General features: G+C 40.0%; 4 protein-coding genes across 7 annotated transcripts; 2 read left to right on the top strand and 2 right to left on the bottom strand.

The window, feature by feature from the left end:
* Nucleotides 1-118: 118 nt before the first annotated feature.
* Nucleotides 119-5,014, bottom strand: syt15 (synaptotagmin XV). The gene is made up of 8 exons (XM_027010447.2): nt 5,008-5,014; nt 3,652-3,838; nt 3,402-3,541; nt 2,963-3,258; nt 2,400-2,570; nt 1,958-2,069; nt 415-630; nt 119-267 (listed from the first exon to the last, which is right to left on the bottom strand). Exons 1-8 carry the CDS (start codon nt 5,012-5,014, stop codon nt 119-121), a joined length of 1,278 nt encoding a protein of 425 aa, XP_026866248.2.
* A 1,977-nt stretch (nt 5,015-6,991) lies between these two features.
* Nucleotides 6,992-12,519, top strand: LOC113577639. 4 transcript variants are annotated; one of them, XM_027010402.2, is made up of 3 exons: nt 6,992-7,159; nt 7,322-7,425; nt 8,999-12,519. In XM_027010402.2, exon 3 carries the CDS (start codon nt 9,081-9,083, stop codon nt 10,422-10,424), a length of 1,344 nt encoding a protein of 447 aa, XP_026866203.2. In that variant the 5' UTR covers nt 6,992-7,159; nt 7,322-7,425; nt 8,999-9,080; the 3' UTR covers nt 10,425-12,519. The 4 variants fall into 4 exon arrangements, with proteins under 4 accessions (XP_026866203.2, XP_026866205.2, XP_026866204.2 ...); XM_027010404.2 differs by lacking the exon at nt 7,322-7,425 and having other exon boundaries at nt 9,053-12,519; XM_027010403.2 differs by lacking the exon at nt 7,322-7,425.
* Nucleotides 12,520-13,739: 1,220 nt separating this feature from the next.
* On the top strand, nt 13,740-16,952 carry zgc:112285 (uncharacterized protein LOC561476 homolog). Its single transcript, XM_027010396.2, has 6 exons — nt 13,740-13,860; nt 14,068-14,177; nt 14,271-14,365; nt 14,657-14,937; nt 15,177-15,340; nt 15,695-16,952. Exons 1-6 carry the CDS (start codon nt 13,743-13,745, stop codon nt 15,872-15,874), a joined length of 948 nt encoding a protein of 315 aa, XP_026866197.2. The 5' UTR covers nt 13,740-13,742; the 3' UTR covers nt 15,875-16,952.
* A 93-nt stretch (nt 16,953-17,045) lies between these two features.
* Nucleotides 17,046-19,276, bottom strand: timm23a (translocase of inner mitochondrial membrane 23 homolog a (yeast)). Its single transcript, XM_027010395.2, has 7 exons — nt 18,898-19,276; nt 18,675-18,733; nt 18,446-18,539; nt 18,275-18,359; nt 18,076-18,134; nt 17,832-17,942; nt 17,046-17,669 (listed from the first exon to the last, which is right to left on the bottom strand). The coding sequence occupies exons 1-7, from the start codon at nt 19,001-19,003 to the stop codon at nt 17,557-17,559; spliced, it is 627 nt and encodes a 208-aa protein (XP_026866196.2). The 5' UTR covers nt 19,004-19,276; the 3' UTR covers nt 17,046-17,556.
* Nucleotides 19,277-23,486: the final 4,210 nt, after the last annotated feature.

The raw sequence follows: 23,486 nt of genomic DNA, 5'->3' as shown, positions 1-23,486 counted from the left end.
AAACCTATTTATATATGACCCTTGTGGAATAAATGCATAATGTGCAGATGATGTAACAGCTTTTCTTTTAGCTTCTCTTTTTTAAGGTAGTCAAACACTGAGGATTGAATTCTACTGTTCAGGATGGGTTCTGAATGGTATGGGCCAATCCCAGTCCATGCCACTGCTTGACCAGCTCCTGTGACTTACTGACCATCTCATTCCAGTGCTCCAGTGCTTTGCCTCTGGCATACATGAATGGTCCAATCACCACTACTCCAAGAGACACTGCAGGAGAGGGGAAATGAGGGGAATTTGATATATTTAAGCTTTTGCCATAAATACATTTACTCTGATTTGCTGTAAGTCTCAGAGTGTAAGCTCTTTATGTTTTTTGATTGTTTATTACTGATGTGAATAGATGGCCTGCTGTACATGTGGCGTGGGTGCTGGTGCTTGGTTGACATCGGTCAGACTCCTGTGGGACTGACTGCTGAAGCTCCAAGCTCAGGCATGCTGCATCAAGGTGCAGAGGGAGGAGCCGAAAAGTCATCTTTTCATTAAAAGTGGGCTCACTGCCTTTGGCTACTGAAGTCCACTTTGTCTTCACCACCTGCGTATGTATTTGCAGAGAGACCTGGACACAAACACCTGCCCACTTTCTAGGTGAGATTCTAAGAATTTATATATGCACATTTAGATAAGCTTTATATATATATATATATATATATATATATATATATATATATATATATATATATATATATATATATATATACTGCCTGGCCAAAACAAAGGTCACACACTCTAATATTTCAATGGACCACCTTTAGCTTTGATTACAGCACGCATTCACTGTGGCATCTTTGCCACAAGCTTCTGCAATGTCACAACATTTATTTCTGTCCAGAGTTGCATTCATTTTTCTCCAAGATCTTGTATTGATGATGGGAGATTTGGACCACTGTGCAAAGTCTTCTCCAGCACATCCCAAAGATTCTCAATGGGGTTCAGGTCTGGACTCTGTGGTGGTCAATCCATGTGTGAAAATAATATCTCATGCTCCCTGAACGACTCTTTCACAATCTGAGCCCGATGAATCCTGGCATTGTCATCTTGGAATATGCCCATGCCAGCAGGGAAGAAAAAATTCACTGGTGGAATAACCTGGTCATTCAGTATATTCAGGTAGTCAGCTGACTTCATTCTTTGGACACATAACATTGCTGAACTTAGACCTGACCAACTGTAGCAACCCCAGATCATAGCACTGCCCCCACAGGCTTGTAGACTCTGGACACTGGAGCAATGGAAGAAGGTCATGTGATCTGATGAGTCCATATTTACCCTGTTCCAGAGTGATGTGCACATCAGGGTAAGAAGAGAGGCGGCTGAAGTGATGCACACATCATGCCTAATATACTGAATGACCAGATTATTCCATCAATGGATTTTTTCTTCCCTGATGGCATGGGCATATTCCAAGATGACAATGCCAGGATTCATCAGGCTCACATTGTGAAAGAGTGGTTCAGGGAGCATGAAACATCATTTTCACACATGGATTGACCACCACAGAGTCCAGACCTGAACCCCATTGAGAATTTTTGGGATGTACTGGAGAAGACTTTGCACAGTGGTCAAAATCTCCCATCATCAATACAAGATCTTGGGGAAAAAGTAATGCAACTCTGGACAGAAATAAATGGAAACGATGCCAGAGCAAATGCGTGCTGTAATCAAAGCTAAAGGTGGTGTAGAAAAATATTAGAGTGTGTGACCTTTTTTGGCCAGGCAGTGTGTGTGTGTGTGTGTGTGTGTGTGTGTGTGTGTGTGTGTGTGTGTGTGTGTGTATATATATATATATATATATATATATATATATATATATATATATATATATATATATATATATATATATATATATATATATATATGCTCAAATTCATGTTTGAAGCAATAATTGGTAGAATCTCACCAGCATTGCTGAGGTACTGGAGTCCTCGAGCTCTAAGCACAACCACAGTGAGGCGTTGTAGAGACTGGTTGTAGTTTAGAGACACCTGGATATCTCCGTGCTTTGAAAGCAGCTGTTCCTAACAAAAGAGAAGTTTTACCCTCTTAAATTCCAGGCTTATTACTTTTTATTTTATTTTTATTTTACTGTATTTTTATTTTATTTTTAATCTTAAGGAATATTATTAAGTATCTACTGTAGATTATTCAGTGTTCATGTTGAAACTAATATTAAAGTTCTATGAGTACATGAGTGAAAACTGAGAGTGCATATTTTACACAGTTATCTACAATTACAATACAGTAACATGCATGTAGATCATTAGCTCTGTATTCCTACATAAGAACAGAGAAAGGAGACCAACAATGGATATAAAACATATATTGTTGGACTGCTTGTCTACCAGTTCACTTTCACTCTCCAGGTCCCTCCATAGGACTTTGCCTGATGCCTCTTTCAGTTCGTAGTGTCTGAGAGGGAAGAGAATACGGCCCACCATATGGTGCTTTCTGAGTCGGTCTACACTGTACATGCTTAGGCTTAGGGTGCACTGCTCTATGCTGTTAGAAGACACCTGCAGGGAGGGAGTGGGATTCAGCACACTGTCACACAAAAATAACTAATTCTTTCATTATTTGAATAAATATGCTTTAATAAATGTGAGAAGATATGAAGCACTGTGCATATCAGTATAATTAATATCAGTTAATTCAGTAACAGTAACATTAATTTTATTCTATTCCTATGATGGCCATTAGGTGGGGACAACAACATTTCATTCTCCTACCTCTAATCACTGAAAGTTTTCCTTTAGGATTATGGGTTTCCTTCCTTAATATTATTTTTATAAAATTATAATTAGATGATTTATGAGATTTTACAATAATCTCTTTCCTAAGTATAAATCTTCAGAAATCTTGAAACAGATTACTATCTACAGCACAGTGTGCCAATTTTGTGGTATACCTGAAACACAAAGCTGTCATTAAACTGGGGCTGGCAGCCTTTGCTTTGGGCCTTGGCCTGACAGTGGCGTCGGTCATCAGACGGCAGGAGCTGCAGCTTGACCAGTGTGGCATTGCCTTGGCAGTGGGCGGGCAAGTTGGCAGCCTGGAGCAAGGAGACCACCAGCTGCTCCTGTTCCTGCTGGTACTGCACAGCAAAGCAGAGGCGCACGGTGCAACCACTGGGCTGGGCCCACTCGCTGGGCTCCGAGGGCAGCCGGTACAGGTCTGGTCTCAGGCTGCCCAGGGGGAACCAACCTCCAGCAACAGACAGGTAGGCAGGGGAGTGGAAGGAAAGCGACAGGCAAATTAAATAGCATTAGACAGGACTTGAAAATAAATCAAGTGAGCAATGCAAATTCACTCACAGCAAGCCCCTCAGCCCTCGTCTAATGACTTACTGCCTACTGTCAGAGAGCCGCGCTGTGTATAGTGTTGGTAGTTCTCCCTCTGTTCTTCATTTTCCTCCCTCCCTTCTGTCGCTCCTGCATGGGATGAATTCTTGAAGCGTGGAGGGAGAAAGAAGGGAACTTCAGCCGAGCTGTGATGCATGAGAGCACAGTAGCATTTACATCATATGGAACAAGGCATAGCTCATTGTACTCTTCACATGTGATTAAAGGTATGATTTAGCCAAGATCAGAATCACACCCATAGCTGCTACTTTGTGGCATCTGGAATACAGGGCTACATGATGGAATGGTTGGGTTTGTGCTGATCAGTTGGTGGTGTTGCCTCTGGTCCTGTCTCCTCTTCCACAAGAGATAGACTGTCAGGCCAATCAACATAAGAAAGAGAAGTGCAGCCACTAGACAACCAGCCAAAGCTATCAAAGGATCTGAGGATATAGAGAAACAGAATATTGATAATACTTCTGACTATTCCCGCTTATGTCTGTTCTCATTATACAGAAGATTCCTGAAGTGTTCATATTTAACTGGAACCTACCTTTTTTCTAAGCATTAACAGAAAAAACAACATGAAAAACAGTTGGCAGTTTCAATAAGAAGCTTCAAATATACAAAACAATATCCAAATCAAATAGTATGAAAGAAAATGATCCCTTAATCTTAAATTCTTCAAAATAGCAATCCTTTGCTCCAAAAACAGCTTCAAACATGTCATTACATTCAAAGGGAATACACTCATTTGCTGGCATAGGCTTCACGATGAAATGCTTTCTTTTTATCTAATACAATTCTTCATGAAACACTATGACTCAAGAGTAGTGTCCAAGTAGAAACATTAAACAGTGGAATATTAAATGATTTAAATTTTAATTTAATATAAGATAAATAAGATTTAATATAAACAAATTTATAGAGATGTTTATATGTATATTTTTAAAAATTGTTTCAAACATGCCACACCTTTAACTAGTAATGGATTTTTGGTTTCATTTTAAATTATAAGTGAATATATGTGCAAACAGGTAAAAAAAATTAAAGAAACTTTCAGCAGGCAAAATATATAACAACAGAAAAAATATCCAGAATATTAAATATCTTATAATAAATAAATGTATGGATCAGTATTATACTGCTTTTTGGATCACAGGTAAAAATCTAATAACTGGTGCTTATGTTAATAAACTGGTGCTATCTTTACAGTACAGTAGGGACAGGTGTGAAGCAGGATTATTGAATTCTTCCAATCTATCAGGTCATGGCCAAGCACCTGGCAGTGTTTCTAGCACTCATCAAAAAAGCTTTGGGCTTTGGCATCGTTCAGTATGGACACTTGTATCACTAGAATGACTATACCAGACATTAACAATGAAGATCAAAAATGTCTCTTAGTCTTATTTCTTTCTTTTAATACAATACTCTCTCAGAATATGTGGATACTGTGTAATAGTTTACAGAAATCCAAATAACCTTTACATAATACTGTACAGCATCATATTAGTATTTATAATTTGTTCCGTTCATCGAAATTGTACCAGTGTCTTTTGGACTCTTCTTGTGATATATAAGGCCCTTTTACAACATCTGAAGCTCTACTTACCAGCCATGAATAGCCTAAGATACCTCCAGATTCCAATTTATTTTGATCTGTCTCCGTGATTATAAGTTGCATTGTCCCATTCTACTTCCAGAGGTTTTCCCAGTAGCTCTTTATCTCTGTGTCCCAGTGGAGACTGCCATCTGGGTACAAATTCACCCAATCACCACAATGTTCCCATAGCTCTCAGTCTGGTTAATCAACACCACACAATGGGCCTCACACACATGTCCAGGGGCCACAATTCAGGTTAGTCATGGTAAAACTACACATTTTTAACACATTCTAATTAGATAAAATGAGATTGTCAATGTAACACTCTTCATTTTGCAAATTTAAATAAAATGTTAGTGTGATCTGTTCAGTTCTCCGTCATAAGAATATGCTTTGTCATTTACTTCAGCTCAATGTGAAGGAAGGCATATAAAAGTAAATAACAAAACCATAAAACCTTCAAAACCTTACAGTTCAAAACTCCACAGCAACATTTGTGGTATTTAAGAGCTTGCTATATGTTTTTATTTAATCCTAATTTTTGCATTTATAATTGTATTTAAGTTTTTTAAAAGTTCAATGACTTTCAGTATATTGAAATACTGATTATGAGACATCACAAGTTTATAAGTGCTAATTTTATAAATAATAAAAACACAGGTTGTCTCATGCAAGATTACCTCATACTGTAGAATTTTAATTTTCACTTCCTCCATTAGCCTCCCAATAATATACTATCTCAAAACTGGCATTGCATGGCAACAGGCTGGTTATGATGTTATAGTGGCTCAGTGATAGCAGGACCCCTATCCAGGGTTTAATTATTACAAACAATATAACATAGTTACTGCTGCTATGATATCTGCTGTAGCCAGCCTGCTACATTCACTGAAGGTTAATGATCAACTCCAGAATACTAGGATACCAGGAGAGGCCTTATCAGTATTTTAATCAGTTGACACGTTTGTTGTTCCCACACTACTTTTCACACTTCTCAGACATTGTTTACACCTGATCATATCTACCATAAATTTCATTAGATTAAAAGATTAAAAATTGAATTACATTAGAGTTAGACTCAGGCAACAGAATATGTCTGAATGTAGCTATACGTTATACATCTCAAGACCAGTGTTAATTTGTGGAAATACCAATACCATAAACCTACAGCAACCAAGATTTGTGCTGACGAGGCTTCATTATTACAACCCAGGCAATTTTCAGAGAATTTAAACTGCCCTATATTTTAAAACCTTTTTAAGGTTTAGACCAGTATCCTACAACACAGTATGTGTAAAATAAAGCAGCTTATTGAACATGATCCACCAAAGCTTTGGATCTTCAACAGACGTGTCAGGACGATGACTCCCCAGCATTTACGACATGGATCATAATGTTTTCCTGACCGCCGCCATTATCTTCTCAAAACCTGTTTTCTAAGGTGGTGTTTTCATTGTTCCCACGGCAACCTTAAAAAATGTCACGATGAAAATTCACTGGGCTCCCATTGAGCATGGTTGTTTCTATAGCGACGAGAAGAGAGATTGGTTGATATTGGATGAGTAAGAGACAGGCACTGTGCATGTGTTTGTGTACATGAGAAAAAGCCAGAAAAAAGAGAAAAATGTAAAGAAAAAAAATCAATCAAAGCATATCCACAAGTGCATTTTTAAGAGATCAGCAAGACAATAATAATAACAATAATAATACTGGGATAGCCAGTACATTAGTAATGAGCTGCCTGTGCTTCTTACATTTGAGTCAGGCAGTGAAAGATAAAAAGCTAAAATGAATGAGAGGAAGCAGGAGACTGGTTGAGGTCAAGTCAAGGCAGGGGGGGGGGGTCTGTCTATTTTTTGACCAATCTACAGTACTCCTCTCGCTCCTCCACTCTGCTTACCATGCCCTGAGCATACGGTACTCACTGCCTCCTCCTGCTGCCACCCAACCCCCTCCGAACACCGCCCTCCCCCGGGGATTTGTCTCTGCAAGACAGAGCCTCCGGTTAGTTATCAGATGACAGGACCTGATAATCCGACACAAGCCTCGCTCTGTTTCTGTGCACCTCTCCAGGAGCAAGCACAGGAAGAAGAGGGAGAGAGGTGGTGGGAGGACTGAGATGGGAGTGATCTGAGCAGCTGGATCGAAGGAAAAGTGGGAGGTATGTATATGCGTGTATGTGCGTACGTGTGTACATGTGCATGTGTTTGTGTACGTGTGTGCATGAGGACGGAGGTTGGTTGTTGACTTACCTGTGGAAGAACACAGCTGCTGTCCTTTAATGCAAGGGTTTCTCTGTGTACTGGAAACATGAACACTGGAGGATAGCTGTGAATACAGGGAAGTAAGAAGGGTATGCCCGGGAGAGAATGAGAGAGAATCAGAAGCCCAGAGACTCTTGTGCAGTAAGGAGTGTGGGAGCACAGGGTAAGCTGAGAATGCCTTTCTTCCTTTCTGTTATTTGTGTGATTAGACACAAGATTAGGTCTGTATGTATGTTGTGGTGGGTGCTAATCCTGTGTCTAGGGTAAGTGCATGCATTCGTGCGCTCACGGGGGTCAGACAGTGGGCGTGGGTGTTGGTGCAGGTAGAAGGTAAGATGATATGGAGTTGATATCACTGGGTCACACCCAGCTTGCTATTTTTAGATACAGCTGGAAGAAAAGTTTCATATTTTCCCTCCATGTCTACTACTGCCATTTCAGACACACTGAATTCCATTTTTAATGAGAATACTAATGAGAATAAGGGATTATTTAAAAAAACAACAACAACAACTTAATATACAGGCTGAAAGAATGCACTAATGATAAAATTTATGTGGTTCCCATGTGGCCCTTTGACTTATTGTAATGATTTTTTTCATCTTAAAATAAAAAATATCTTTTGTGTGCTGCAGCATTTTGAATAGCAATAGTATGTGTATTAGCATATGAATCCATAGCTAACAAGCGTAGCTCAGAACAAAAATGTATTCTGGTTGGAAGTCAGTAAGAGTGTGTGTGTGTGTGTGTGTGTGTGTGTGTGTGTGTGTGTGTGTGTGCGCGCATCTGTGCATGCTAACAGTAGAAATTTACCAGCAGGGGTCCCAAAAATCATCTGCACAGTCTGCTCAAGTGATTGAACTGTAATATAAGCAGTTAGTCTAGGAATATACTCACCAACTGATGTTTGAATCTTCTGGAAATAGTGTGGGGGTTTTTTTTGCCTTTAGCTATAATGCTTTATATCTGCAGATATAAAGATACAGATATCTACAGCCTTATATCTTTATATTGATTACAATATTCAAGAAAGCAAGGTTTGGAGTTTGCAACCTCTTGAATTCTTTTATTTCTCACCCGTTAGTGTTAAGTCCTACTCTACCCACTGACCCGATGTCTCTGCCTAGAGAGAGTGGCTACCTGTTAGTGGGGCTAAATATTCCATTAGGTGAAGTTCACAAATGGCATCCTATAGCTAGTAATCATAAGGCTCAGCCTGGTTGTAGTCTAATCTGATTAATCTGTAAGTGCATATATACTTCAGCAGCCCTCAATAAATTCTTTTTATTTTGACTGGTATGCCTGAAGGTATGAAAGTTAATATAACTTTAGTAATCATACAGTAGATAATCAGAATGTCTCATATGCATTTCTCTATATAGACTGTAGTTTAAAGGTAATTGAGGGAACTATATAGACTATAGATTAAAGGTAATTGAGAGGACTATATAAACTGTAGTTTAAAGGTAATTGAGAGGACGAGATCCACTATAGTTCAAAGGTAATTGAGGGGACTATATAGACTATATAGACTGTAGTTTGAGAAGACTGAGTCCAGATAAATATAGTGAAAGTGTATTAAATTCTAGTAATGGAATCTCCAAATCAAATATCCATTCATTGTTGGTGGCTTTTCTAATTATTAAAATAAAAGAGAACTATGTAATTGTTTACTATTAGAGAAGTTATTCCGATTTTTCAGCTGCCATTACAAGATATCTTTCTATTTTCAATAGATCTTTCAATATAGCAGCACAAAAGCATATTGAATCTGAAATCTACCCCTCAAGCAACCATCTTGGTTCTGCTGGAGTAGAGATGGAGGATGACCACGAGCATCCCGTTATCTCCTTATCGAAGAGCTTCACAGACATGGCCAGTGGTACCCCCCAGCAGATGGAGCCGGGCTGGTGCCAGCAACATATCCGGAAGAGCATCAGCAGTGCAGGGTGTGCTCAGAGACCCGCAAGCATGGGAGAACCAGTCACTGGTGTCTCTTTAGAGCTTGAACATGCAAGTGTATGCAGTGGTGACAGCGCTCCAGAGACAGTAATCTGGCATGGAAGAATCACACGGCCCTGCAGCATCACAGAGCCTGCCAGAAGGACACCAACGCAAGACACGCTTCTGGGACAACAGCAGGCCTTCACTGGTGAAAGGTGTGCTCCATGTTCTCCATCTATGCACAGGGACTTGAGGATGGAGGGGATGGAGATATACTGCCAAGGTGGTGTGACTGGGGAGAACCTGAAAGCTTGCAGCTGTTCAAGGATGGTCTATGGGGTAATGTCCCCAGCTCTGGGCACCAGGCCATGCCTGAGAAGTGCTCACAGCCTTTCACAGCAAAGAGTGGATGCTGAGGTTTGCATGCAGAGTCCGTTCAAAGGTGAGAACCACCATTTATCAGCTGCCAACACATGTAGGTCTGCATGTGTTGGTGATGTACTGAGCACTGAATCTTTGAGAAGCACTTGTGCTGTTGTGCCCTGCCCTGGACATTTGATATCACTGCCAGCCTGCACAGGAAGTCCTTGTGTAGGCCAAAGGTCAGTAGTCCATTCAGCCTTGCTTGGTTTCCCACCACTGGTGTCTTCTGTGAGTGAGACAAGACTAAACAGTCGGGCTGCAGGTCACTGCTGTAGACCTGAACTAGGTGGGAAGAATTCCTTTACCATTGGAATAGACCATACTAGCCAGTCTAGGTTTTGCTCCCAGAGAGTAAGGGATGTCTCCACAATGACATCTAAACATGATTTCAAAGAAATTGGCGTGCAAACAATTTCTGCTGATTCTCTTGTTTCTCTTCTTTCCAACGTCTTGCCTGAGAGCCATATGACCAATGGTCCTAGCTCAGATTCATGTCTAGAGATAGAGGACGTGGGGACCCGGACCCCAGTAAAGGAGGTGGAGTGGGATGCAGAAGGAATGACATGGGAAGTGTACGGAGCAGCTGTGGATCCAGAGGAGCTTGGCCTGGCCATACAGCGACATCTGGAGCTGCAGATCAAAGAGACAGCAGCCGCTGCTGCCCACAAGAAAGTGTCTGTAGAGAACAATGGGATGTCAACACAACAGAGTAGAAGACTTGGGAAGAGTGGAAGCATGGTGCGATCACTACGCAGTTCAGCCTGCTGCTCTCGCTCCAGCACTGTGGATGATTGAAGAGACTAATGAATTTGTAAGCTTAGTTGGATTCAACCTCCAATAGCCATAAATGGCCTTCTATACCTCCATGCCCTTTTTTGCCCCAGGGAAACAACAGTGGAAGCTGCTTAGTGAGCAAGATATGTAAAAGTCTGCTAAAGAAAACCAAGCAGAAGCTGGAGTTTACAGTCTAGCTCCACCAACCTGGAAAAAAAGACCTAATAAAAGTTAGGTGAAATCCAAAAACTGAGTGCAAAAAACTGAGAGTTACCCCCTGATTATGAGCTACCCTCACTCAGGTACAATTTCAGGCAATACAGGAAATCATGAAACAAACACATGAAAAAACATGAAAAAGGAACACTGTGTCCATGCCAAACCTGTATGTATGTAAAGTTTGAAGTGTGTAAATATATTCTGAGTTAATTCTACAAACAAAACAACAATCTGAAATTTACCTGAATTTTTTTCTTCTGAACAGATCAGACAAGATTATGACCACTATAATAATTTATATATCTGTGTATCAAGTATGAATCTTTGTCATATATTTCCTGTATGTTGCAGCTTACTGAATTCTGTACAGGCTTCACATCTGGCCTGTCATAAGGTCACAGTCTTTGTGAAAAAGAACATCAGTAGTACTTTATGTCCATTGCATACTGTGTAAATTGGTGATAATATTGATAATATTTATTAGACATTTGCATTTTGTAGTGATCTAAGTTCTATTCATTTATTTGGAAAATACATAAGGAAAAAATGAATTACTAAATCAATTTTTGCAAGTACAACTCTATTGTTGCAAGTATAACAATAGAAAGAGCACAAGCCATTAAAGCAAAACTACCTAGAAGCAAAAATGCTTATTTATTTCTTATGTAATTAATTAGGTTGCAATACGTGACATTTTCTGATGTTTAACTATATAATCTTTAAAATTGGAGTATTATTTTCATGGAAACTACATTTAAAACAGGAATTCTGCACATATTGATACATTTCAGGCATAGGCGTAGTTTGGGGGGAGGACGTGTAGTTCCTGCTCACACTACTCATTTAATGTGTTATGCTGGGTGGTGTGAGCAGCGTCCTTCCAAAAGTTGAAACCTACGTCACTAATTTCAGGAGTGATGTTAAACAGTCTGGAAGAATTATAGTTTATTCACAAGTGACTGACAACTTTCAATATATATTTTGCAGTTTACAAAACAGGCCTATATGATTCAGACAATATTGCTCTTTGTATATAATAAAATGGTAACACCGTTACATTAAATCTGACAGTACAGTACAGTACCGTACAGTATAGTACAGTACAGATTAACTCTCTTACAGAACATTTGGAAGCCTATTTACCATGCAAATTGGAATATGAATAAAAACATATGGTAACATCTTGGGTGCCTGTATTGTTTAAATGTACAGTCCAGTTTCATCTTATTTACCAAGTGAAGTGCTAGTATGTATATGTGACATTATAAAACTACCCTAACATCCCTCTAAATACAAATGAGACCAGCTTGAGCATAAAATATACAGTACTAGTCCTTTGTTTCCTGTTAGTATTCTGTCATTTTAAAAAAGTACTTCTTACATCCAAATACCCAAAATAGCAATGGCAAACCTTTAAGGTAATTAGTATAAGTATTAAGTTTAAGTGTTTAGGTATACTATTTTCATATTTTAAGCATTTAAAAAAATTGTCTAGTAATTTATTTTACATACCATGTATTTTCCAAGTTAATACTGAGAACTAAGGAAACTATCAAAGGAAGCATTAACTATAGGATCAGCTACAGTTCCAACAAATGAGGTAGATAGTTAAAATACACTACTTATAGTAGACTACATAAATTAAAATGTAATTGAAGAGACTTACTGTATTTCTATAACTGAATGTGTATTGTGCCAGTTAAGTTCATATTCTAATTATGTTTGGACAGGTTTGTTATTTCGCCAAAGCAAGTTTATACCTTTTTAGACCAAAGCATTGTGAAGAGTGTCAATTGATAATAATAAAGTAATACATATAAGGCAGAATGGTTTTCATCTTAAATCTCTAATAAATTCTTTATATATGCTAGTGTAATGGGAAGATTTGCAATAGCTTGTGTCAATGTACAACAATAAATTATTAGATAAACTATGAGTCTCTTTTATTTGCTGTGTGTGTGTGTGTATATATATATATATATATATATATATAGAGAGAGAGAGAGAGAGAGAGAGAGAGAGAGAGAGAGAGAGAGAGAGAGAGAGAGAGAGAGAGAGAGACACACACACACACAGATGGGCACTGTTATCCTGTGCTTGTTTTATGCCTATGATTGTGTTTATGTATAACTGATGTTTTCAGTGGCACACACACACAGAACAAGAAGCCCAGATGAAAAGCATCAACACCAGAGAATGCCCCATTGCTCAAACTCCCAGTGAAAGAGCAAAATGGCATTTCACCAGAGCAGGGTTCACAAAGGTGTTCAATACATACTTTATAATGTTGCATCAGACATATTGCCAAAGAAAAGTCAAAACAACAATCTTAATATTGATCTATTATAGTACATAAGTCAGTTATTTTTTTGGTCAAGCAGGACGTGCATGTTTTGTTCTGTTCTTCCTGTCATGCCATCTGCTGGTAATACACATATCCATTTAGGGGTTGCATGGCACCATGGCTGCCCTAGAACCAGGGATGAATACTTTACTGAGGGCAATTTCACAGGTCTGGAAGATCCAGCACTTTCTGACTGGAGTATGAAATATCAAATAATTTGGTCCAAAATATTATGCACATAATTAAAACTGAAAAAAAATTATGGTTTTAAAAATAACAAAAAACAATTTGTGTTATTGGCCATCATTCAGACAAGACAGCATTCAGTTAGTTTAAGGCTGAGATCATTTTATTCTCAGTATATAACAGCATATGATCTTATAATTATATTTTTGCCTGCATTTTAGAGAAACTCCATTAGATATCTAAGAGGAGTTGGCAGGTGTTGATTGGTAACTTTCTGTGTGGTCAGGTCAGGTGTCATCAGATGATTAGAGGCATGATGTGACTGGCTGGAGGAAGGGTGGTGTATTCTGGTTAAATTGTTGTGCATGAAATATTTGTTTGAAAGTGCTTATGGAACTCTCGCACTGCTCTGGGGCTGTCTGTTCGAAAGAAAATATGCCACAGCAGAAAACTCCAGAACCAGGAGGCATTGTGCAGGCTCTTTGTCTCAGGTGAAGAGAGGCCTGTATCTGGGACAAAGGCTGGCCCCAGCCCTATACACTCTATAAATGGACGATATTGTGGGTTGTGGCGCTGGTAACTTGTGGATCATGGCAGTAGGGAGCTTCTTTTTACCACTGCTGCTGTTGCTGGGCCTGGATTGTGAGACGGCTTTCACCCGTGCCTTTGTCCCCAACCACTTCCAGCAGCACGAAGTCCTTCACCTGGGTAAGATTCGTGGGGACTTTCTTCTACGTCTCTTTTTAATTCCAAATTTTTATACTGCATATCTGGAGCTGTTAACAGGTTCGACTTCATCTCCATTTACAAATTTACATTGAATTGGATGTAACCCCTAAATAATCCTAAAACATACATCACCATGTGTACATATTGCCTTTTGCTCACTTTCTGAATGCTTTGTTCCATCCACAGACTGGCCCTGGGACTGCGGCCTGGCGCACTTTAAACCCAATACTGCGCAGCGCATTGTATCAGGCACTGAAGCCATACCACACTCCTGGCCATGGCAGGTCTCACTGCAGGTAAATGGCATTCTAGGGATATAAAATTGAACACAACATTGAAACACCATCAGATCTCAAAGTCAGATGTCTTCATTTCGTCACACACTACAGGTTCGCCCCAGAGGCAGCAAGCACTATGTCCATGTGTGTGGAGGAACTTTGATCCATAAGAACTGGGTGCTCACTGCAGCCCATTGCTTCCAGAAGTAAGACCCAATAAATAATGACAATAGAGTAATAGGATAAAAATATCACTGACGACCAGCACAAAAGCATATAATAGCTGAAAAGTTAATCTATAAGAGCTTTTTTTTTTAACCATAAACAATTTTGAATTACAAATATCTGTGGCCTTTAAAATAGGATTATCAATATAGAACATAAGTTTGTAAAACCAGGAGTAAATTATCTTAATCCTGACATTTTAATTTTCTTTCATTCATGAATTGCATTTGGTCTGACATTCGCTTGCTTACTCTCGGCCCCACATGGTGCAGAGGGAAACCTGAGGATGTGAGCAGCTGGCGCCTTGTGTTGGGAAAGCACCAGCTGAAGAGGCCCGACATGGCTGAGCACATTTTCCCCGTCAAGAGAATCTACAGACACGAGCGTTTCCGTTACCCGATGCACAGCGAGCTGGACTACGACATTGCTCTGGTTAAAGTAAGCACAGAAATTATGCCCACTAACTTTGTGCGCTACGCCTGCCTGCCGCAGAAGCAGACCAACCTAAAACCAGGCCATTACTGTTGGGTGACTGGATGGGGTGACATACGAGGTACAGAGCTGAAGGTCCTGAAGACCAAACCTCTAATTCACCACCAGCAGTCACGCATGCTCATCAGTATAAAAAAGGGTGAAAATGCAAAGCTTCTCTGAGTTTTGTTACATAGAGGATCTGTCATGGAGAACACTTAAGATCACCCATTTCACAAGCATACAAACATCAAGGGGTGGTGCTTCGCTGATTTTTAGGTGTGTGTCTGAGACGTTCATTTACTGGTACATGTATCTCAGGTGGGAAAGCGAACGTGTCTCTGGCCGACGCACTGAATCAAGCCCGTCTGCCTATCATCGACCACAAAACATGCCGGCAGAAAAAGTTCTGGGGAGAGCGTGTGAGAGACTCCATGATCTGTGCTGGATTCAGAGACACAGGGGGCCCTCCAGCTGCCTGCCAGGTAAAGTCTTTGGCAGAGTACAGTTAAGGAGACATTGTAACTGTCCAGATGATCTGAACTTACAACCAAAACCACAGTTGAAAGGCACGAATTAACTATAATTATTCATTCATTTTTCTTGCCAACTACCTTTTTATGGTAAATACTTAGGAGACGACATTATTATTGCTTTATATGAACTCACATAAATGCACGTGTAAACATACATAACAGGGTGTAAAACACAATATTTCATACATAAACCAGATTGCACAAAGTATTAAACCAGTACTTGCCATATCCCAATCGTCCACATAGCCATACATTAACATATGCTATTTAATTATATTTACTTGTATGCCTTTTGTGATCCAGGGAGATTCAGGTGGCCCTCTCATGTGCCAGCTGGGACAGGACCGCTGGGAGGTACATGGCGTGGTGAGCTTCGGCTCCATCGGCTGCACCGTGGAGAACAAGCCCAGCGTCTTTACACGCACTGCTGACTACATTCCCTGGATTGAGGCCACCCGCATCAGAGACTTCTTCCTTCATTGAGCTGCCCATCTTCAATTAACTGCACATTTAGCTCTCAGGGAAGCACAGTGAGAGTCTAGTCTCACACACCAACTCACCTGCCTCACCACTGAATAATGAGAACATCAAGCACTGCCATAAAACATCTGCGCTAGGAGAGTTACAGCTATGCTCGCAAGACTGCACTGCTTGTTAATAAATAGAAGTCATCAAACCCTTAAGTGCTTCCAAAGCTTTAAAGCAAACTTTCGCTTTACTGGTTTGAACACTGTTCTTTTAAAATACATCAGTACTATCAATCCTGAAATTTCTCTCTATTCATTTCAGTTTGGATTTTGCTCAGAAAGCCAACTACAGACTTTGTTGTGTCTGTGGGATTTGACTTCCATAGCTCATTTCCCTTTCATAGTCTCACTTAAAAGGCAGAAATTTCAAAGGCACGGAGTGTTACAAATATCACAACAGGGCTTTGAAATGGGCTAAAAGGACAGCTTCTAATCTAAAACTCACCAAGCAAGATGTCTGCCAAAAACTTGCTATGCCTGCTTGCTTGTAGCTCTGCTTAATGTTGTCAAGTTTGGACCAGATATGTGCACCACCTTTCATCTGCACACAGTACATAGCAAGACGCTAATGTCAGCACTGCATTTAACATACAGCATTCTTCTTAGGAACTGACCAAGAAAAACTGTGCTGAGGATGGGGGCATACTTTGCAAACATACATACACACAAAAAAACCCACAACAAAAAATAGACAAAATATTGCGATTAAAGAAAAATACAGCTGAACTCACTATTTGGAAAAGTAACAGCCAACACAAACCATCCATAAAGTAAAACCACCATCAAGTCTTTAGACATACATTCTGTACTTTGCTATTAAATTGATGGAGAAAAAAAAACATATAAGTTGACATGTGCTGGTTATTAAATGTCATATCAGAATCCAAACGTATCTCTGGAGAGCCATGGCTCGGCTCACTCCTTTCAGTGCCAGCACATTATCTCACCAGCCGATCCTCAACGTCCGAGGATAATAAACGGTACTATTTAAATATACACAACACATGTAAAGTCAGCTATGAGCGAAATATCGTGAAACGATATAAACAATTGCTGGACAATGGTATGCGTCTTAAAAAAGCAACTGAATGTTAAATGTTTAACAGAATTGTCTAAACCATTATGAGAAATATTTTAAAATGTTTTATTGCAGTATAGAGTCAATGAGGCCAATTTAGGCTAGTCGGATGATGCTTACTAAAACAGTTACATAGAGAATCCACCTACACATGTATGATACTGGAATGCCCACCAATTATCTGATGGTTTTGTACAAACCTTTCTGGTTTAATACAAAGCTTCAATCTCAGAAATAACTCCAATATTATACTTACATATTGGAACATCACATAAAAAACAGTGTATGTCCAACACTGCCTGAGATGTATACATGTTTAAACAGCTATTTAAATAATTCAGTTTTGTCTAAGTAGAACTAGTCAGCTCAGTTAAACCAGCATGGTTCAGCATTTTTGATAATAAGCCTAACACACTTTTAGGGAAGCCCAAACGTTGATGTGGTGATTCAGGAATGCCAAAGTGCTCGATCAACTGCTGTTCCGCTAAAATGGAACGAGACAATAGAGTTAAGTACTGGTTCAGAGTCAAAATGTCAATGTCTTGTGCTGTAACTTCTCTTCAGTAACGTGAAGCAGTTGTGCCTTTGAGGTAATCCCAGTTGTTATAGAGGGCATACAGTCCAGACATGGCTAATCCAACAAGACCTCCTCTGGCAATTCCTTTTAGTCCACCTGCACAAAATATATTTATAATTAAGAAACACCACACATATACCCACACACACCCTACACATACACGCAAGCACACACGGAACATGCACTCGTGTGCACATGCACACACACAGTATATGCAGATGGATCAAATTTACAAATGTCAAGGTGCCTTAGACTCACCTGCTGATTTAAACATCATCCCTGTTAATGTTCCAGCAGCTATGGTATTAATGTCGTCCTCTGCTCCTCTGGCTTTCTCAATAACTACTCCAAACACACTGTACAGCAGAGCTGATGCACAGGAGATTTCAACACATTTGTTTTATTGTTGCTTTCCATGTACATCAACAGAGCATGCATGATTTTAAACCAGTAACTAATCAACTTGTATACTGCTTAAAATACATTACTGTAGATTTCTTACCAACAGATCCTAGTCTGTTAGCCCACGAGGCCCCCTGTCGTGTAACCACATTTAAAATTCTGAAAGATAATGCAGAGATTTAAAGGTTTATTTACTTTTAGATCTAATCACTTACAAAATTAATATAATTATCATATTTTACAATTAAGTCTCTCCCTCACTCACTCACACACACACACACACACACACACACACTTACTGTACGTTTCTGGGTTTTGACCAGGCCATGTCTCTGGTCTCCTTCATGCCTATACGGAGCCCATTCAGGGTTCCAAACGCAGCACCTGAAAATCATCATCATCATCAAAGACAGAAAGCCCTTCACTTAACAGTGAACCTGTTTCAGTAAAAATGCAGAGACTCTCCTTACCCGTTATGCAGCATCCTCCAATGGTAAAGAAGGCCAGCTCAAAGCGTCCACGGGTTTTGTTTGCCCCGGTTGGCAGTATGAATTCGTCTGTATCCTAAGACACATGAGACAGTGAAAATGATGGACTAGGTAACTGGTAACTTACTTGATGTAGAGAACACATCACATTCCTTGATAAAGACAATGAATCGACAAAGTTGCACTTTCCTTTTCTTGCTCTTGTACTGACCTGCACAAGGTAGCGAGGATCAACACTGAGGTATGGCGAGAGGGGGCTCATTCCTGTCACTAAGGAGAATGAAAAGTAACGTACAGTACGATACAAACAAACAAATAAATCCAGGCATTAAAAATGTATTAATAAAGTTAGTGACGTGGAGGTTTAACTTTTTAGTTGACGTTACCTAGCTTAGCTAGCTTGTTGGCTACGAGGCTAACGCCAAAGTACTTACGTGGTACTCCGGCTAGGGTAGTGTTTGAATACTCAGGGGCTCCAGCACCAAACAGGCTCCCAAATCCGCCTTTAGAACTACTTGAATCCGATGTGCTGTTGTCCATGATTCCTTATGAGGAGAGACTCCTGCTCAGGAGAGACTATAGGCTAACTGGGTTAACTTACGAGCGTTGAGCCAGCTAAATGTATTTACTTATCTTAATAGATGTCTTAGAACTTCTTATGGTGGAGTACAGAATAAAGAATCCTTCTTGAATATAACTTTTATACGATATGACAAATCCGTAATACTATAACGTTAGCTATTTTTGACTGGAAGCATTCACCAAATACCGGTTATGTGTAACACAGCATCTCTGACCTCGACCATGCACCGTTGCCGTAAAATCAAAGGACACTGCTTACGTCATACTGCCGTAAATTTATTTAAACTCGCAGTGGTTAGGTAGCTAGACACTTGAGACCAAAACGTTCAATCAGAGTTGGTTTTAATCTTTAGTCAGTTTCAAGCTACGGCTTGTATAGGCCTTTAAAAATAATTATTCATGTGATTTAATTGTTATTACATTTATTATTTAATTTCCGTGACTTTTACGACTTTCACGACGACCAGGATGTCATTGGATTGCGATGGCTACTGTCACACACCTCTGCGCCGCCCAGGACGTCGTGTGGCTACGACATGACTAACTAACAGATGGCTTATCGCGAGTCATTTATTTTGTGTAAAACAGACGTGTATTCAGTTTATATAAACCTTTTATTTTCAGAAAAAAAGGCAGGTAATAAGAAACCCCGAAAAGTCATATTATACCAGTTTCGCTGAAACGAGAAAATATACACCCAACAGTGTCCAATAATCTTTAGAATTTATATGTGGCATCGCCATACGCTAGATGGCAGTGAAGAGCTAATATGGATATCTCGTGACGGTCCCATGAATTTGCATTTTTACAAGTAGTCCCTGACGGACTTAATGAAACGCGATAACCATATGCATTGGAATTATCTTATGCATTAGTGCAGTTTTTTTTAAGACACGTGGTTTGTATGAACTTAGGCTGGAAGTCCGTTGTAGTTTACCATCTCCATCCGATCAACCTTAGCAGTATTATGAAATGAAGGTCTGCACGAACTCAGTCGCAACCTGCGGTTGTTCCCCCAACCCACAGCCCTCTTACCCCCACCGCGATTTCTTTTTTCTTTCTATTCCACCCCTTGAGGTGGAGCAATAACGTTTTCTATTGTTGTGATTCTGTGAGCTCAGACTTCCTGGCATCCACACTAAATTATCCAGGGCTTTCTGTGGGAGCAGAACGGCTCACTGTTCCCCAACAAAAAGGCCATTCACAACCAGTGGATGGCCTCCCATAGGAAGCCCACAGTGCTAAAGAGACACCAAAGCAGTGGAATGGAGACTGAGGGCTCGCTGTGGAAAATGGCCGCAGTGGGAAATCGGTGTGATGTCATAATGAATGAATCTCTCAGAATGTCTTATCTCCAGTGTCTTGCTCATATTTTATTACCGTTTTGCTAAACGCCCCCTTTTCATGCCAGTACTCAACAACATAACAACAATATGTACAGAGTGGCATGCACGCATAAACACCCCAATACTACCCCAACAGGACTGTTACCATGGAGATATGAAAGCTGTGTAGTGCCTCTGTTATTTAAACTGGTTTGGACAAGATGAGAGGGAAGCACAAGGGACTTTTTTACAAAGCTTCTCTGAAATATAGATAAGGCTTTAAAACCCATCATACATTTTCAAGCTTTCTGAATTGCAGTGACACACTGCACTAGACTGTATTAACTTGTGTGAGAGATTTGAAAAGATATACGTAATTGGGTTTATGGATTGACCGTACAAGTTGAAAAATTGAACGGTGAACTGTGATTTTCATAATTCTGCAGTAAAACAGTGGCAGAGCATACACAGAAAATGAACGATAATGGTTCAAATATTTATTCACCTGTATTCATGTTAATATTGTTAACATGAAACATCTAATGCTGATTTACATAATCCTTTACTTTTTTTTTTTTTTAAAAATAAAAATGAGTTAGACATTGTCCCCAGTCCCATTTACACTTATCTCATTCTCTCTCCACTATTAACCAATGCTGTTATTGCTAGCTTGGGCAGTGTCCAGGCATGAGGAGCCAGAGTGGGGGGCCAGACTGGAGCCAGAACATGGACCTCATCCCCCCGAGAGTGGGCAGGAAGGGCAGGGAGTGAACAGAGCAGTAGAGGAAGAGGAGAGGAGGAGCAGACAGAGGGGAATGGGACATTCTATGTGGCATCCTGCTGTTCCAAACAGCTCCCAGTTTTATGGTACGTGTATGTGAATGAAGCAAGGAACACATAGTGCTTGTCTTTTCTCTCGCTCTTATCTAGTTGCATTCAAGTTGTGTTGGTGCCTGACTTCACTGGCCTCTTCTCATCTGTTATTCTCTTCAACAATGTTTTTGCGCTATCCTTTATGAGTGTGCATTAAGCAAACATTGCGCCATTCATTCATACTTCTCAGATCTTGATAGCACAACAATTAAACAATGTGACTCAAAAGTGATGGTTTCCTCTCTTACATAAACTTTGATGTGTGTGTGTGTGTGTGTGTGTGTGTGTAAGTAAAAAGCTGTCTCACACAGTAGAGGGGAAGTGTTCCTCGAAGTGTCCTCCGCTCCATGGGAGCCCCCGGGAAGACCATCCCCACCCACTCCACTTCTTCCTGCTAGACGATGTCTTCTTTGTGCTCATTGTTTGAAATCATGGGCAGTTTGTTCAGCCAGAGCTTTCATATAGAATTAAACCACACAAGTTATTCCTCCTATTCCCTTGATAGCAAAACAACAGACCACTTAAACACAAAGAGCTTCATTATGTGCATGCTTGCTATATAAAGCCAGTGTTATTGCTTACTTCCATCAATATGCCTTGATACAAACTACAAGTAAACCAAATAAAGGTCAAACATAGAGGCCAGCACTTGGACAACAGAGATAACATTTGTAGTCAGTCTGCCATCTCCAATCACTAGACAGGAGAGGAAGGAAGGAAGGAAGGAAGGAAGAGGAAGGAGAGGATGAGGGAAGCTTCTATTTTTATATAGAGTGTTGGGACAGAAGCACTTGAGCTTATGGATATGAAGGTCATAGAGGCTGCTGCAGCCATCGATGGCGAAGGGTGTGTCAACACGTTTTCACAGGGCTCTTTATATAGAGAGCAGTCCCAGTTCATCTGTCCACCTAAACCTTCAGCTAGGCCCATTATCCAGTCATTGTACTCCCCTGCTGTATAATGCATCATTAGTTTGGGTGTGTGGGTCCATGTGGCTTTGGCAGGGTGAGTTGAAGGGTCTCTAACAGCTATAGAGTTAAGGAGTAGGAGGAGGCGTAGGATAGAGACTGAACAAGGGCAGAGCAAACTGAGCTTTTAATTGTAGGTTACAGAGAGGAGAAAGGGAAGAAGAAAAGACGAAAGAGGGCGTGATTTCCTTACATGGCAGCTAGCAATTTGGAGTATACAGGATTAATTTGCCACACAGCGTAGTGTTTAGTTAACAGTTTTGTTTCTGCAGGGGCAAATTAATCACACTTGCTTTTTAGTCAAGCTGTTTTCTGATGATCAATGTCTGTAAATATATAGCATACATTTTATCTTATGCCCTTCTTTTTACCTTTTGATGCATTCCCACCCACTAACATGCCAAAGGACACAATCCTTTGTTGCCTGCATGTGCTACTCACTTAAGGTTCAGACATGGCATAATCAAGCCCTTTTGGTAAAGTATTGTGGTGCGTAGGTCAAAATAACCTACATTAACTTCAGCTCACAAAAACAAGATAGCACAAACACAGAAAGCATAAAAAGTTATGAGAAACCTTTATAAGGCATCTTGCATTTTCTTTGAGACGAACAAGAAGATTGAGATTTTAAAAAGGTGGCTTTGCTGAGAGAGAGATAGGAACTAAAGACAGGAGGCTGGTTTCTCTATTTTAATGAGTCTTCAGTATAGGAAATAAGAAATAAGGCTTTGATTTCTAACTGATGTCACTGTGCAAGATACTCTGAGCTGACATGGAAAACCTTGTCTTTGGGTGTGGTATGAGATTTCCATGATCAAAATTGCCAGTCTTATGTTTCACACATGCGTCTGAACTTGTGAAGAAACATTTACATTCCCTCTCCCCAACAGCTATTCAAAAATCTGAAAACGGTTCTATTCACGTTTCCCAGAGGTCCGACGGGACTCTGATCGACGCAAGCATTGGATATTCCTTAAGTCTATAACTCATTTGGCTTTCTAGAACTACTTAACACATGGCAATGAGTGAAAATAAGCACACACAGTGGCCGGATAGTGAAGAGAGGAGAGGAGGGCAAAACTGCAGTGTGGGTGGGAACTTTTATAAAAAGGTCAAGCATAGTATTTTTCTCATTAATAAATTCTTTCACTTTTCACATTGTACAGTGGATCACAAGATATACTGCATGTTATAATGACTGACAGTACACTAGTTGGATATTACAAAAGAGGCTTTGGAACCAACTACTATCTCAGTCCATGTCTGCTGTAGCCC

The sequence above is a fragment of the Electrophorus electricus genome, chromosome 14 (assembly GCF_013358815.1).
Source record: "Electrophorus electricus isolate fEleEle1 chromosome 14, fEleEle1.pri, whole genome shotgun sequence".
In the NCBI taxonomy this organism is placed as follows: Eukaryota; Metazoa; Chordata; class Actinopteri; order Gymnotiformes; family Gymnotidae; genus Electrophorus; species Electrophorus electricus.
The sequence above is the reverse complement of the archived record's forward strand: the minus strand, read 5'-3'. Positions and strand labels throughout refer to the sequence as shown.

Excerpts from the sequence above, each read along its gene's own strand:
- syt15 (XM_027010447.2), bottom strand. Across the intron at positions 3,542-3,651 it reads CCACAAAGTAGCAGCTATGG|CTCGGCTGAAGTTCCCTTCT; the intron begins GTGTGATTCTGA and ends CATGCATCACAG. Across the intron at positions 3,259-3,401 it reads CGGCTCTCTGACAGTAGGCA|GTTGGTTCCCCCTGGGCAGC; the intron begins GTAAGTCATTAG and ends CTGTTGCTGGAG.
- timm23a (XM_027010395.2), bottom strand. The coding sequence starts at position 19,003 with ATGGACAACAGCACATCGGATTCAAGTAGTTCTAAAGGCGGATTTGGG. Across the intron at positions 18,734-18,897 it reads TACCCTAGCCGGAGTACCAC|TGACAGGAATGAGCCCCCTC; the intron begins GTAAGTACTTTG and ends CATTCTCCTTAG. Across the intron at positions 18,135-18,274 it reads TCAAAACCCAGAAACGTACA|AATTTTAAATGTGGTTACAC; the intron begins GTAAGTGTGTGT and ends ATTATCTTTCAG.
- zgc:112285 (XM_027010396.2), top strand. The coding sequence starts at position 13,743 with ATGGCAGTAGGGAGCTTCTTTTTACCACTGCTGCTGTTGCTGGGCCTG. Across the intron at positions 13,861-14,067 it reads GCACGAAGTCCTTCACCTGG|ACTGGCCCTGGGACTGCGGC; the intron begins GTAAGATTCGTG and ends TTCCATCCACAG. Across the intron at positions 14,366-14,656 it reads GCAGCCCATTGCTTCCAGAA|AGGGAAACCTGAGGATGTGA; the intron begins GTAAGACCCAAT and ends CACATGGTGCAG.
- LOC113577639 (XM_027010404.2), top strand. The coding sequence starts at position 9,081 with ATGGAGGATGACCACGAGCATCCCGTTATCTCCTTATCGAAGAGCTTC.